The sequence below is a fragment of the Squalius cephalus genome (genome assembly GCF_949319135.1).
Source record: "Squalius cephalus genome assembly, chromosome: 4".
NCBI lineage: Eukaryota > Metazoa > Chordata > Actinopteri > Cypriniformes > Leuciscidae > Squalius > Squalius cephalus.
The window spans coordinates 49,041,627-49,055,650 of NC_137125.1; the positions used below are offsets into that span (position 1 = coordinate 49,041,627).

The 14,024-nt window shown below is 39.9% G+C and overlaps 1 protein-coding gene across 2 annotated transcripts in view; it reads left to right on the forward strand.

Moving 5' to 3' along the window:
* The first annotated feature begins 3,468 nt into the window (after positions 1-3,468).
* The window catches only part of ano2b (anoctamin 2b), a 36,957-nt gene continuing 26,401 nt past the window's right edge, over positions 3,469-14,024 (forward strand). For both annotated transcript variants that reach the window (XM_079868250.1, XM_079868251.1), the window contains exons 1-13: positions 3,469-3,524; positions 3,801-3,958; positions 5,295-5,333; positions 5,657-5,992; positions 9,833-9,931; positions 10,143-10,300; positions 10,461-10,515; positions 10,771-10,822; positions 11,457-11,512; positions 11,593-11,640; positions 11,726-11,790; positions 12,178-12,312; positions 12,799-12,959. In XM_079868250.1, coding sequence (XP_079724376.1) covers positions 3,494-3,524; positions 3,801-3,958; positions 5,295-5,333; positions 5,657-5,992; positions 9,833-9,931; positions 10,143-10,300; positions 10,461-10,515; positions 10,771-10,822; positions 11,457-11,512; positions 11,593-11,640; positions 11,726-11,790; positions 12,178-12,312; positions 12,799-12,959 — 1,393 coding nt within the window. In that variant the 5' untranslated portion in view covers positions 3,469-3,493. The remainder of the gene's footprint in view (positions 3,525-3,800; positions 3,959-5,294; positions 5,334-5,656; positions 5,993-9,832; positions 9,932-10,142; positions 10,301-10,460; positions 10,516-10,770; positions 10,823-11,456; positions 11,513-11,592; positions 11,641-11,725; positions 11,791-12,177; positions 12,313-12,798; positions 12,960-14,024) is intronic.

Below are 14,024 nucleotides of genomic sequence, written 5' to 3' on the forward strand. Positions count from 1 at the left end.
TTTAGTTATCTTGCTGTGTGTTTTTGCCATTTTTATCATTTTTTTATTGAAGTTTTTGTTTTCTGAAATATGTCTGTATAGTTTTTATAATTTTTATATATATATATATATATATATATATATATATATATATATATATATATATATATATATATAATGAAATATATATATATATATATATATATATGAAGAGTTCAGATGCAAAAGCCTCTAAGTGCCATCTGAAATTTTCTTCTAGAATGGTAATTTTAATCAAGCTCGTACATTTAAGTTCAGTAATTTCACTTAAATGACAATTAATAGGTAATTTTCATTGCCATTTAAGTGAAATTACTGAACTTAAATGTACGAGCTTGATAAAAATTATCATTCTAGAAGAATGCATTTTTTTGCATATGAACTCTTCATATATATACAGTATATATCATTTTTTATTTCAAGTAACCAAAATGTTTTTATGGTTTTAGTTTTAGTTATGATAACCCTGCAGCAGATAAATTACAGCAGGCCAAATTGATCAAAAACCTGCCTTAAGTTTCTCATGAAAACACCACAGATGACTCTTTCAGATATGATCTAATTATTACTGGATGTTACATGACATGACATATCCGCTCAGTAAATTGTGGTTTCCTGATCAAAAACGGTACTAAATCCTCAAATCCCATGGTTGAAATATGTTAAAGCATTTCACACAACATGAGGCTGAAAATGCAGATAATTAACATGCACTGCTACCTTATGCAATGATTACTCACGACTGCTTCCACACTGAACGTTTTCTGCTCTGCTTACAAAGTCTTTCCTCTGTTTAATTATAGAAGTTCTATGGTTTGATTGATTTTTCCTAAAGCTAGTGGTGCCAGCTCTGTGCAGAGGCGAGTACAGTGAGGATGGGATTTTTGTTGAGGAACAATAAAACCCATTGTCACGGTCAGAGTGTTGTGACACCCATCTATCTCTGCCTGTGATGCTTGTCACCCACAACAACCACAAAACAATGACTGTCAATCACACTGACTCTTCGGAATATATCAGCTGCAGTTATGGAACGAAATCAAACTGAATGTCTATTTACTTCACGAAGCCCTTGTCAAGAAAGCAGATGGCGTAGAACTGAGTCACAAATGTTTCTTACCTCAGCATATCAGATGCTCATTAAATTCAATGGTCTTGGCACACAAATGATTAATTCCCTGCAGACACAAGACCTGTTTGACCTCAGAGTGACATTTCACCAGTAATTTCATTTTGAGGTGGGCTACTGAGTGAACAAGGCCTGGTTTTGTTAACACTAAAATCAAACTCTTATTTCATGGAATGTGTGCACATTGTCACATATTGTGCAAAGAGATGACCACATATAACCTGCGTCACAGAGACTACCAAACATCCTCCTTTTGCTAAAAAAAAAAAACAATTGCATAGATTTTTGTGTTTTTAGTCATAATCTTGGGTCTGGTACATAACCTTTCACACCAGTGTTGCCAAATACGCAGTTTTTCCATGATCCACTTCCTCATCTCAGCTTCCAACTCATGCCTTATTTTTCTTATAGCCTAATGTATTTGAATTATTTTAAATATTAGGGATCATGCCTATGTTCCCACAGTCCTATGTTCCCACAAATGGCCTACCCCTGACCCCACCCCTAAACCTACCCGTAACTGGGGTTTAGACAAATCGTAAAAAAAAAAAAATCTTAGAAATGTGGGAACATAGGGCCGTGGGAACATAGGGCTGTGGCAACATAGGGCTGACCCCAAATAGGGAGGAGTTTTAAAACATTGTGCACTACGCTAAATAAAGGTTTTTTATTTGCTTTTACGGTTCTATGAAGAACCTTTAAATTTACCTTTAAAATGTTCTTCACATGCTCTTTGGGAAACTCAAATGGTTCTTCTGTTGCAGGACTGTGAAAATCCCCTTTTTGGAACCTTTATTTACTCTACTGTGTATATTTAATGTTTAAGCATTTCCTTGACTTCCTCAACTGGATTTGAACTATACCTAGCTCTTTCTGAAAGAGAGAGAGAGAGTGAGAAGGGATAGGGAAATGCCTTATGTGAAAGGATCTCTCTTCAAAACAACTCTGTATTCATACTGGCACAAAGACAATTTTGGAGGGAAAAAGAGCTCTTTGAGTGCATGGCATTGGAGGATAGTGATGGTAAGGATGCTGCATTAACAGCGCCATCTTGTGGTTCTCAAACAAAATGATGTTCTTTAAATGTAGGCTAGTTTGTCGATACACATTCAGGCAAACTAAGTTTCTATATCTCTATTGAAATAACAGCACTCAAATGGAATAGGTAATGACAATAAAAATATGAGCGATACTTACGATGCAATTTTGACTGTTGACCACACGAGGGCACACGCTGCTAAAATTCCGATAAATTTAACAAAGAACAACCAACTTTAACCACAAGATGGCGCTAATGTCGCATCACTGCCCATATTCTCAAACCTCTTGGTGCTCAGGTGGGATCTGTTCCAATATTCTCCACAAACACACATAAATTCACTGTCTATATGTTGGTTTTCATGTTGACTTTGATCAATACCTTGCCTTAACCTCCCACCGAGAATGGATTAAGATAAATACATACATTTAACAAAAATGGTGGCTTCATAGTGCAAATCCCTCCCTTTCCAGTGGGCTAGATCTATCCCAAATGTACCCTCCAGACCTGTATGAGTAAAGTAAAGCATATATATCTATAAGTCAAAGGTGTAAAATGAATGAGAGCTTCAAAGCTGATTTAACAGGCAGGCTTTTGAAGAGTTAAACGTGACATATTCCCCATTCTTGTTTCCAAGAGGAAATCAACCAAATCGAGAGCAGTTGTGTGGGTGAGCTTTTGAGGGGTATAAGAACCGCTTCTGAATGGAGGAAATTCCATGTCTCCTCACTGATCTGAATGTGTGGTGTTCCTATAGACCTATATATAGAATGTAACTTGGCAACACGAAAAGCATGTGATTTATGTGTTCAAATGTATGTTTCACTGGTCTTCTGGTGTTCTATATGAAACAGCAACACATTAAAGGCTGCTGGGCCTAACATTCTAGTGTGCAACCTGATTACACTTAATGGGGCAGTTGCATCATCTTAATGATAGATAGATAGATAGATAGATAGATAGATAGATAGATAGATAGATAGATAGATAGATAGATAGATAGATAGATAGATAGATAGATAGATAGATAGATAGATAGATAGATAGATAGATAGATAGATAGATAGATAGATAGATAGATAGATAGATAGATAGATCATCTGGTGGTGGAACTGGATGGTATGTGGGCTTTGTTCACCCATGACAGAAGGTCCTGGAAATTAGCTAAAGTTTGGCACTATCATAAGCCCTGTGTCTCTCCAGCAGTCATGGCATTAAATTAAGCCTGGCCAAAGCCTGGTGAGGATTTTGCGCCTTCACAGTCTCTAATCGCCCCATACCTGATTGTGCTTCAGGTCTCCGGTGACATGGCTACGAACGGATCCTGTTCGTATGTTGGTAAGTCATGACAAACCCTGTCCACAGATAATTGGCTATACACGCGCTTTTAAAACTCCTGACATTAGTTATGAAGCGCAATACATATATATTTATAGAAACATGTTGTTTTGCATAAAATATAACAGTGTTTTGATTATATGGATATGTTATTGGTGTTGAATAAAGTTTATGCAAAGAGACGTGTTTTTGTTTTCTGTGATCAAAGAATTCTCTTTTTAAGTCTCTTGTAGGGGTCTTTTGAGACATTAAAACTTGACTGTTTCCCATCAACAGAGGTGCATAAGTGTGTTCTGAATGGAGTCAGCACTGCCTTGAGTGAGTCCTCCTCTATCTGCAGTGATTTAAGGGAAATATCTGAGACTGAAGTTATGAACTCCATCAGCTACACCTTTGATGATCCGTCTGACTCCATTGAAGAGTCTTGGCATCATGTGAGTATCCTGCTGAACATGTCTATGTGGAAAATAAATTCAGCTTTTGTGTGTTATGTGTTTGTAGATTACTTCAAAGAAATAAAATGTTAGGGTCTTAAGGATGCCTTTATTATAATAAGGGTGATGGGGTTGGGTACAACAGCACTAAAGGCCCCTAAACCACTAAATAACAACAAACACCACAACACTTTCCTAATCACCTGTTGGTCGCTGTGTGTGGGAAAAGTTGCCTGATCCATGAGGTCATCATATGCAATCATAAAAAACTGAGGTAATGTGATGTACTTGGAAAATGTAATCTGTTTTAAAGTGTGGCATTTTTTTTTTTTTTTTTTTTTTTTGCTAGTTTGAATCCATGAAGTTATCTTAATAGTTAATAATTTTACACTGCTTGGATGGCAGAGGAGAAAGATGCCGAATGCATGAACCACAACAAAATACTTTCCTTCATTGAGGGGAATAGATTTGTTGCAAAGGACGTGCAAAGTGGAGGAAAGTGCATGGGGATTTATTTATGAAATATGTCTGTATGCCAATATGCCTGTTTCCGAAAAGCAGGAAAATGAGGAGTTTGAACATTTGAGTTGTTATGAAATGTCATACGTGTTTAACAGGAAATGTAAACTATTTCATTACGTGGTTGTTTTCAATTAGTGTCCTTAATATGCAAGAAAAAAGTTTTTGCATTAAGTGGCAAATTCTGCTTGATCACACTATATCACTTTTAATTATTATTATTTATTTATTTTCCTCACAACAGCCTTCTGGTAGAATATCTTTTAACAAGTATGTGTTACTCCATCTAACAAAAATACATCTTTTTTCTTCATGTAGAAGCAGGCGCATTGTGCTTATGGGAGCATTTAGCCCCAATGAAGCCTTTGCATTAAGCTTTAAATCACTACGCTATTTCGTGGAGAACGATTTATGCATTAATCGGATGTGCGCAGAATTTTTTGAACCTGTTGGCGACTCCATCTTTACACAGGCGCGCAATCCCCTCCGGCGCGTAATGATGCGCTCTGGTGCTTGGAGACGCGCAGGTATATTCCTTCAGGGACAATTAGTCAGGGACAAATCCTAAGTTTCTGTGGAGATGCGTCCTGTTGTGCGTGAAGCAAATCTTTGCGCTTCTCAGTCAACGATGCCAAAAGCAGACAGACGGATGGATTTCATGCTTTGCGAGATCGATGGATAAACAGAGGGGAAGATGGATGGTGCCGTCTCTGTAGGGTGACATCAGAAACGGGCATGCCACCAGAAACACACACAATTTTCCGGGAACGCCGAGGAACTGTTGCCGTTTTATCTTGTTTTTGTGTTTTTCTTTAAGTGTGACAACATGCTGCAGACAAGTGACAACAAGATACATGTGAGTATGCTTTTGATTTCTCTAGAATAGTCCTACTGGAATACCTGTAGCAATATGCAAACAGGTTAGCATTAGTTCTACAGCCAGTAAATTTAATGAAGGATAACCCAGAAATAAATGGCATCAATGACAAGTGTCTATTGCCTTCACTCTTTCAATCTAAATTGTATTGAGAGCAGCCAAATTAAGAAGCAATAGTCTGACCTACATCTATCCTCACCATACTCCCCCCCTCCCTTTCTTCTGAGTTGAATTTGATATGCACACACACTGCTGATGAACACTGAGCCTGGGTACATTGTATTCTCCTCTCACCTGTTCAGGTGGCCAATAGCCTGATGGACGTGGACCAGGACCCTCGCAAACGGCTGTACTTTGCTGACGGCCGAAGGAAAGTGGACTATGTGCTGGTGTACCACTACCGAAAACGTTCCTTCGTCAGGGGGTCTCCTAGTCAACACAGACTGTCCACTATCTCCAATGGTAGTTATCCTTTAGGAGTGGAGGAAAAAGACCCAGTGGGAGGGAAGGATGAACCTGTGGAGGTGGTGGTGGACGTCGGACCCCCGGACCCCGCCGATGGGGAGAAAATCATGATCCGAGAGGAGTTCGAGGGCAATTTAAAAGACGCTGGGCTGGAAATTGAGCGTGATAAAGAGGTGTGTGGAAGCTGAATATATCTTATTTGTGGTGTACAGTGGAATATTACATGCAAGTGCATGCCTTCATTCGAGAATGAATTATTTTTGCTTTAGCCAGATGTGTCTAATTGCATTTTTGATCTTTGTAAGGGCCACATCTGGTGCTGATTTTACAGAAAGCTGTCACTTTAGATCAGTTGAGTTGTGCCTTGTCAAAAACAATATCAGTCAGGAACTTTCTATCATAGTCAAGAAATCTTAGGAAATAAGATCTTGACTGTGAAAAAGGTACTCTAATTTGGTTTCCTAAAGATTGTTTACTTAATAGTGTATGTGTGTGCGTGAATTATGAGCTAGTTAGCCTTTGCAAGTCCTACTACGTAACCTAATATTGGATTGAGCTACCATTTCACAGGGCATCAGACCAACATGGGAATCATCCACGTATCATTGTTTTGTTAGCCATTACTTTTAAAGATCGCCCATTATGTAGTAATTGGACTGAATTCGTATGGTATTAGTAATGGTCCCAAGTGAACTCTTCTTTATCTGTTGCTAGGGAGCTTATATTGTCTCTGGGGACTAAAGTGAACTCTCCTAATCTTTTACTTAAAAAGCTAGTTGAAAAAAACTCCCTCTCTTGTAGACTATGGCAGAAAGACTTTATTATTCTGCGTCTCTGTGATTGTTTTGTACTGTGTGTCTTCATCTGTAGGGTGATAAGACTTGTGGTGTGAAGCCAAGTTAGATTATCAGGCTGGTAATAGTAGTGATTGTCTACTCTCTCACAGAAGAGCTGTGAACCGGCCTTTGACAACACACTGAGTTAACTGTACCCTAGCCTGAAAGGGACCACATTTCTGCTCTAAATTTAACGGTTTGCTATTTGTCATTGTTGTAAATGATAGATTCCCCATTTTCTAACACTGACTTAATCATCTGAGTGTTTCAGATCATTTTGGGGTGCTTTTTAGCATGTAAACATTTTTATTATCAAGCATGAGGTATTAGCCTATTAAACAATGCACACTATAGCATAATTTCCCTTGGGAAACCTAGTAAGGTGGCAAGATGTACCTGATGTACCTGATGCACTGAAAAGCTTTGTCATGATGACTTTCATCGTCTTCATTATCATGATCACTGAACCCTAATTCAACACTGGTCTCCTGCTTTGTTTGATCACCATCATTACATTATGTTTTGCTCCGGGCGGTTCTTTCGAGGTGTGCTCTGTGACCGCTACAAATACCTGCAGTCAGACACTCTGAATTATTCAGCCGGTAACTGAAGTTTGATTGCAGGCAGCCTGAACAGGGACAGCGGGTCAAGTCACACATTAACCATGTCTCACCTGCGGTCTTCCTCTTATCTCGACACACTGTTAGTTTACTATCACTCTGGCGGATACGCCGTCTCGGATAACTTCAGGAATTTTAGAAAAGGCTAGTTTGGGTTTATTGTTTCATGCGGGAGCTGCCTGGTGGACTGACTCTATAGGGAGTGAAGTTTTGTTTTGCATATCTTCAATGCTCAAGGGGACGTCACTGCCGCAGGTATTATGTTTCAGTGGCAGCGTGTTTGTTTGTCTTAACAGCCCCGTTCTGATGGATAACACTGGCTTTCTGTGGAGGCAATAAATATACAAGTTTAAAAACAACAAAACCAGAGGTAAAATGTGGTGAGAAGGCTTGTCCTGTAGTTTATTGCTATTTGGCATCAGTTAGTGATTGCTGTGTTCTTCTCTGCAGGGATCTCTTTTGGGGTGTAACTAGTGCTCCTTTTTCAATGGTGGGAATATTCGTGCATGATGCATTTACAGACAGACCTCTTATCCTCTCTAGATGTGTTATTGCTGTCAATAACAACAAATGAAACAACATTATCATGTTCACAAGTCTGTCACGTAAAGTCTAGTCTCACATCCTTGATGTCGAGTTCAAGTCAAGTCACAAGTCTCTTTCAGTAGTTTCTTTTAATGTATTACAGGTTCATTTGATCTGTAAATCTGTACATGCACACTCAATAGAACATTTCATCTCATCATTTTTCCCATAGTAAATGAATGGGTAACTACACAATTTCAGATATGCAAGCAGTTTCTAGAGTAGATGCCAGTGCTTCTCTGATTATCAGTGTCTTACGACATTAAACCAATCACCGTGTTGAAACACTTCTGTTACAGGAGAAAATGATTGCATAATCTCACTAGAGTTACAGCATGCACAAGAGACTTTTATCTGAACAGTGTCTTCTCCTTGTAGACCTAAAGTCTGTTCACAAGTCTTTAATTTGAGTCGAGTCTTATTTGTGAATTAAGTGCGTCTTCATCTCTGGTGTGAGCCATGTATTCTCAGGATTGTGTCCGTTCAGAGATGTTGTTTCTCGACACTTTGTTTGAGTTAATTATGCCAAATGTCAAAGGCAGGGCTCACCCTGCCATGAAGAGCCGTTTCCGCTCACGGGTCTTTGGGAGCCCCTCAAATGTCAGTCGCTGCCGGTTTCTGTAGCGATGGCTCCCGCTCAGACTGTGCTCAAATCGACCTAATTGCCTTACCCTGCTGAGATGAAGTACTAATTGGAATATCTTATCCTAATTAACCTTCTCAGATCCACATGTTATTTTTATCTCTCCTTTGTGGGTGTGTGTGTGTGTGTGTGTGTGTGGAGGGGCAGAAAAAAAACAGCTGTGGTGTTGGAACGCAGGGGACGGTGAGGATGTCCTCAGGTTTCCATCATCTCTTTCTGTCTCATCACTCTCATCTCATCTCATCTCAATGTCTATTTCAGTTTCATCTTGCTTTCTTTTTAACTCATGCTTCTCTAGATGGCATGGCTGACCACTGCCAGACAGATACAGTTACTGTCATCTCTGTGTGGGCACGACGTAGCTTCAGTGTTGGATTTCATGGCTACAACTTGCAAAAAGAGATCATTTCCATACCCCCCAAGTTTATGTAATATATATAGTCCCTCTTTAGGGACTCTCAGATGAGCTTGATGACAATCTGCCACTCTTTTGACATCGATACTTCTAATCTGGGTTATTTTCAGTTTATGTGTTTGCTGTCGATTAGCACCGGCAATAATTTCCACAGTATGTTTAAACAAATGAGAAATATTTTTACGGTAAAATACTTTTTATAGAGACCCACGAAGCAAGTGGGCAGCACTCCAAATTGGTGTTTAAAATATGCAAGTATAACCACAACACTTAAACACTGCATTTGTTAGTGTGAGGCTGGAGCAATTGATTCTAGAAACTAGAATAGCTTCACCTAAAAGAGACAATTTAGACATCTTTGCAGTTCAGGTAACATATTTATGTGCTTTAACCTTAAATTCCATGACCCAAAATGAAGAATGCGTAAAGGGCCTGTATTGGAGTCCGTTGGTTTCCTGTTTTCCATGTAATGAAAGCATTTAAGAATTTGCACAAATGCAAAAATGTTACCTTTAGGGCTACAACTGATCACTGGGGCAGTACCCTTAAAGGAACATCTTTGTACCTTATTTACCTCTAAAAGGTTCATAGTAGTACCCCAAGAGTAGGCAATGTATTACAACTCTAAGGTACTAGTGTGCATATTTTAGAGGTAGATAAGGTACAATGTTGTCCCTTTAAGGGTACTGCCCCAGTGACAAGCTGTTATTAAGCTGTTACAGTTAACACAGTTAAGCTATATGCCAAAATACTGCGGTAAGTCAATGCTTATCTTGTCTTTATTGTTAAGAACAGGTTTGTTGCTTATACTTAAGGATTTTTTTGTTTCTCTGAGTGTAACGTTTTATTCATAAAATGACGCAATCAACATGGAGGCAGTATGTCAGGACCTTTCTCTTCGATTCCTTCCCCAGAACAAGACTCATGGTCAGGCTTTCATCCGGCTACATGCACCTTGGCAGGTGTTGAGCAGAGAGGCAGAGTTTCTCAAGATCAAGGTGCCCACCAAAAAGGTAGGATACAGCAGAGCTTTCTCTTATTCTCAAGACAGACACGAGTCCCTTGGGATGTCCTTATGTGAGCTCTTCACAAGCCCTCAGAAGTCCCTGCATGCGTGCCTCTGATGTATGTAAGGGAGAGAGGGAAAAGCACAAACGAATAATGCTGATTGATGATCTGAGCCTTTGCTGCTGATTTGGACTGAAAATGTTGTCTCTTGTTCAGAGTTACGAGTTGAGAGAAGAAAAAGGTCTGGCTGCCACCATGAACGAACTGTGGCGGAAGTTAAATCAACCGTTCCAGCCCAAAGTACCACATCAGGAGCAAGAGCACAGCCGCACCAAGTTCCTCTCTCACTGTTTCTCCCGGGACAAGCTCCACCTGTGAGAGCCTGCCGTGGTTGGGGTGATGTGGGGTTAAATGTCATCAGGGGCCACATGGGATTTTATTCCTTTCTTAGAGGACTTGACAGGATTTGTTTGATTGCCAAAGGCATCTGTCTAACTCATGGATGTCTCATCGCTATTTTTGGCCTTTTTGCAGGTACAACATCAACTCAAAGGACACCTTCTTCGACAATGCCACAAGGAGCCGAATAGTGAGTCTGTTTTGCTTTGCTCATGAAAATTCTGTTAATTCAGAATGGTACAATGTGATACGTGTTCTTTGGTTGTTGAAAAGAGAACATGATATACAAGAGGGAACAAAAGTTATTTGCTAGCAGCAGGAGATTGCTGTCTCTAGGCACAGTTCTAGGAAACCAATTCCGCCGGGAGTTTTCCAGGAACAATTTTCAGGTTTATTGTTTGCTTGTATCTCTCTCACTCTTTCTCTCTTTTGTTGTCTGCCTCAGGTGTATGAAATCCTCAGACGCACCGCCTGCGCACGGACCTGCCAAACCATGGGTTAGTAATACATTAATCCATAACCTAAGTACGGACTAGTGTTCAGGGAATCCTCAGGATATTCAGGGCCAGAATGTGAGCTTTGGAAGTGGGCATGGTGAAGTTGGGACAGGGTGCAACACAAGCCCATGCCATATGCTCCCTTGGACCAAGCCACAAAGCAGACGGACCACCGGGGGCTATTGGGAGATCGAGGCTATCCGGCAGAAGGGATGACTTGGTGCTCTCTTCAGTTCCCCCTGCCTTTCTTTCTGTCTGTCTCTCAGACTTTCTCTTACTCGGTTTCATACAAACTGAGTAAATTGGGTCATAAAGTTCTGGGATTGGGATCCGAATTGAAGCCGGGTCCATTGAGGTGGAAAGAGGGGGGTAGTGGGTAGTGGTCTTTCCAGCTTGTTGCTGGGGAGCTACTTTATTAATTGTGGGCTAATCACCAGAGCGTACGTGTCGTTCCTTTGAGGACTGATTAATTACTTTGATTAAAACCTGTGTTCTACATGTCAGCTGTCTTCCGCCTCCAGGACTCTGGCTTTCCAAACGCAATGAAGTTGGGTCACTTTAAAGTCATAGCAGTCAATCATTATTCCCACAGATGATGTTGAGTATTTTAAGGTGCTCTTTTTTTGCCTTGCAGGCATCTCCACACTGATAGCTAACGGGGTTTATGACTCAGCATTCCCACTGCACGATGTGAGTTGTTTTTTCTGGATTCTGCTTTACTTTCTTTCTCCTGTCAGGTTGACTTGAAATGTGTTTTTGTATGATTACAGGGAGACTTTCGCCCCACTGGACAAGCCGAGGGGAAGAACGACAGACAAGTATGCTGCTATTGTGTTGCATTATTTTTTCAATGAATAGAAGGGAGAATATGGTCAAATTCTGTATTTTTTATATCCTTTTCAGCTGTTACATGATGAATGGGCAAGATACGGTGCTTTTTACAAGTATCAGCCTGTTGATCTTATCAGGTAACTGTCAAATCACTTTGATGCATTGCATTAGTACAGAGATGCCCAAATCAACGTCTGGAGTGTCTGTGTTGACATCACAAATGATCAAATCACTAGAAGGGGCAAAAATAGAAAGAAAAAAAAACATGCATTCTTTATGCATATCTTCATTTCTAATTTACATTTTTGAACTTTTTTTTAAAGTTTGCATTGGAATGTAGAGAATACAAGTGAATTTGATTTGAAAAATACATTGGTATATAATAATGTTGGATATAATGCAGCTCTTACCTTTGGCACGTAGCCTTTAATCAGGTTTGACTTTAAAATGTTTGGCACCTCTGCTTTTAGATTAATATTTCATTGATGCAACGCACACTCCCATGTTTTCTGTGTAACCTTTAGGAAGTACTTTGGGGAGAAGATAGGTCTCTACTTTGCCTGGCTTGGTGTCTATACTCAGCTTCTGATGCCTGCATCCGTGGTGGGCATCATCGTGTTCTTCTACGGCTGGGCCACTGTGGAAACAAACATACCTAGGTATGTGCCAGTAAAGCCCACCGAGAGCTGGGCACGGGTCCCTGTTGTGGGTGGGCACACGATATCTGCCAGGTTGAGAGTAACTAACTGTGATTATTATATTCCACTGATAATAAAATGATAATTCAAGGAACATAGTTCTGGTGTTTATGTTGTTGCATCTGATTCACAAAATTAATTTATGCTAGAATTGCAAGTGCTCTAAGAATGTGCTCAGCATGTATTTGTGACTGAAACGTCTCAGGGGAGCACAGGAATATTGTGATCCTTTTTAATGCCAGTACTTATGTGAGTACATGGTGAACCAGACGATTTTATTTTTGAGAACACAGTGAAGTTTTCTGCATTCACAAGATAAAATAGTGTTGGATTTTTAATTGATACTTAAGACATTGGGCCACGCTGATGGATGAACACGCTGCACCATATCAGGGCCATAATAAATTTATTTGCATGGCTGTGTCTAATTTTGTGTGTTTCTGCCAGCCAGGAGATGTGTGACGAGGATCAGAACTTCACTATGTGTCCCCTCTGCGATCGGGCATGTGATTACTGGCATCTGAGCACAGCGTGTGGCACAGCGCGTGCCAGCCATCTCTTTGACAACCCAGCCACCGTGTTCTTCGCCATCTTCATGTCCCTCTGGGGTATGACCTAAAAATCCCTCTAGTTTCATTATCTCGATGTGTATTGTTTTATTCCATTATTGACATTTGATGAGTCTGATTCTCATATGAGTACAATTCATACATCAGAATTAACTTAGGGGAAGACTGCACTCTGTCTTTGTTTTTGAACACAAAAATGACAGCCCTAGTTTAGGTAGTAGCCATTTTTGTATATTATTTACTTGAAGAGCTGCCTCAGATCTGTTATTCAGTCCTATTGAAAATGAGTCCAGTTCAAGCGGCTAGCATTAACATGCAGAAGTGCAGCAGTCTCCATAGTGATGGAGTTGAAGAGATGTTGAATGGCCAGAGAGTAGTGTTACCTCTTTCTGTCACCGCCTGAGTCCCCGCACGGGCCTGGCTGATGGAGGCATTGTGAAACCGCTCAATTCCTGACATTGACCCATCTTTGGCACCTGCGTGGGGTAGCAGAAGCTATACATTATTACTCATACAGAGACCCCCAGCAGCATGTATAGAGACTGCATCTGTTCATATTTAGGTACTGAGATGTATTAATTAGCCACCCAATACTGATTCAAAGCAAGCACACACTGTTTAAGTCTTGTGAAGATTTAAAGGCATAGCTCACCCAAAAAAAATTCTGTCAGCTTTTACTTTCTCTCACGTCGTTCGAATATTCTATGCTTTACTTATATCTATAGTTTTTAAGTATAATCGAAGTGAATGAAGACTGGGGCTGTCAAAAAGAGAAACATACAGTGATCTATGAAAAAGATTCTCAACAAATAACAACTTCAGTTTTGGTCTGTCGGTCACACAAAGCTGTCGACTTGTATTAAATAGTATGTCACATGGATTCCTTTATAGGATGGAAAAGAGCATTGTGCACATTCTGCTAAAAATCTCTTTTTGTGTTTGACTGAAAAAAAAAAAAAAAAGATCATGCATATTTGGAATGATATGAAAGTTGGTAAATAATGACAGAATTACTAATCATAAATAGTGGTTCCACATGATGGAAACATGTTATCTCTACTCAGATATTTCATATAGCATGAACTAAACCCAGGTTGTCAAAAT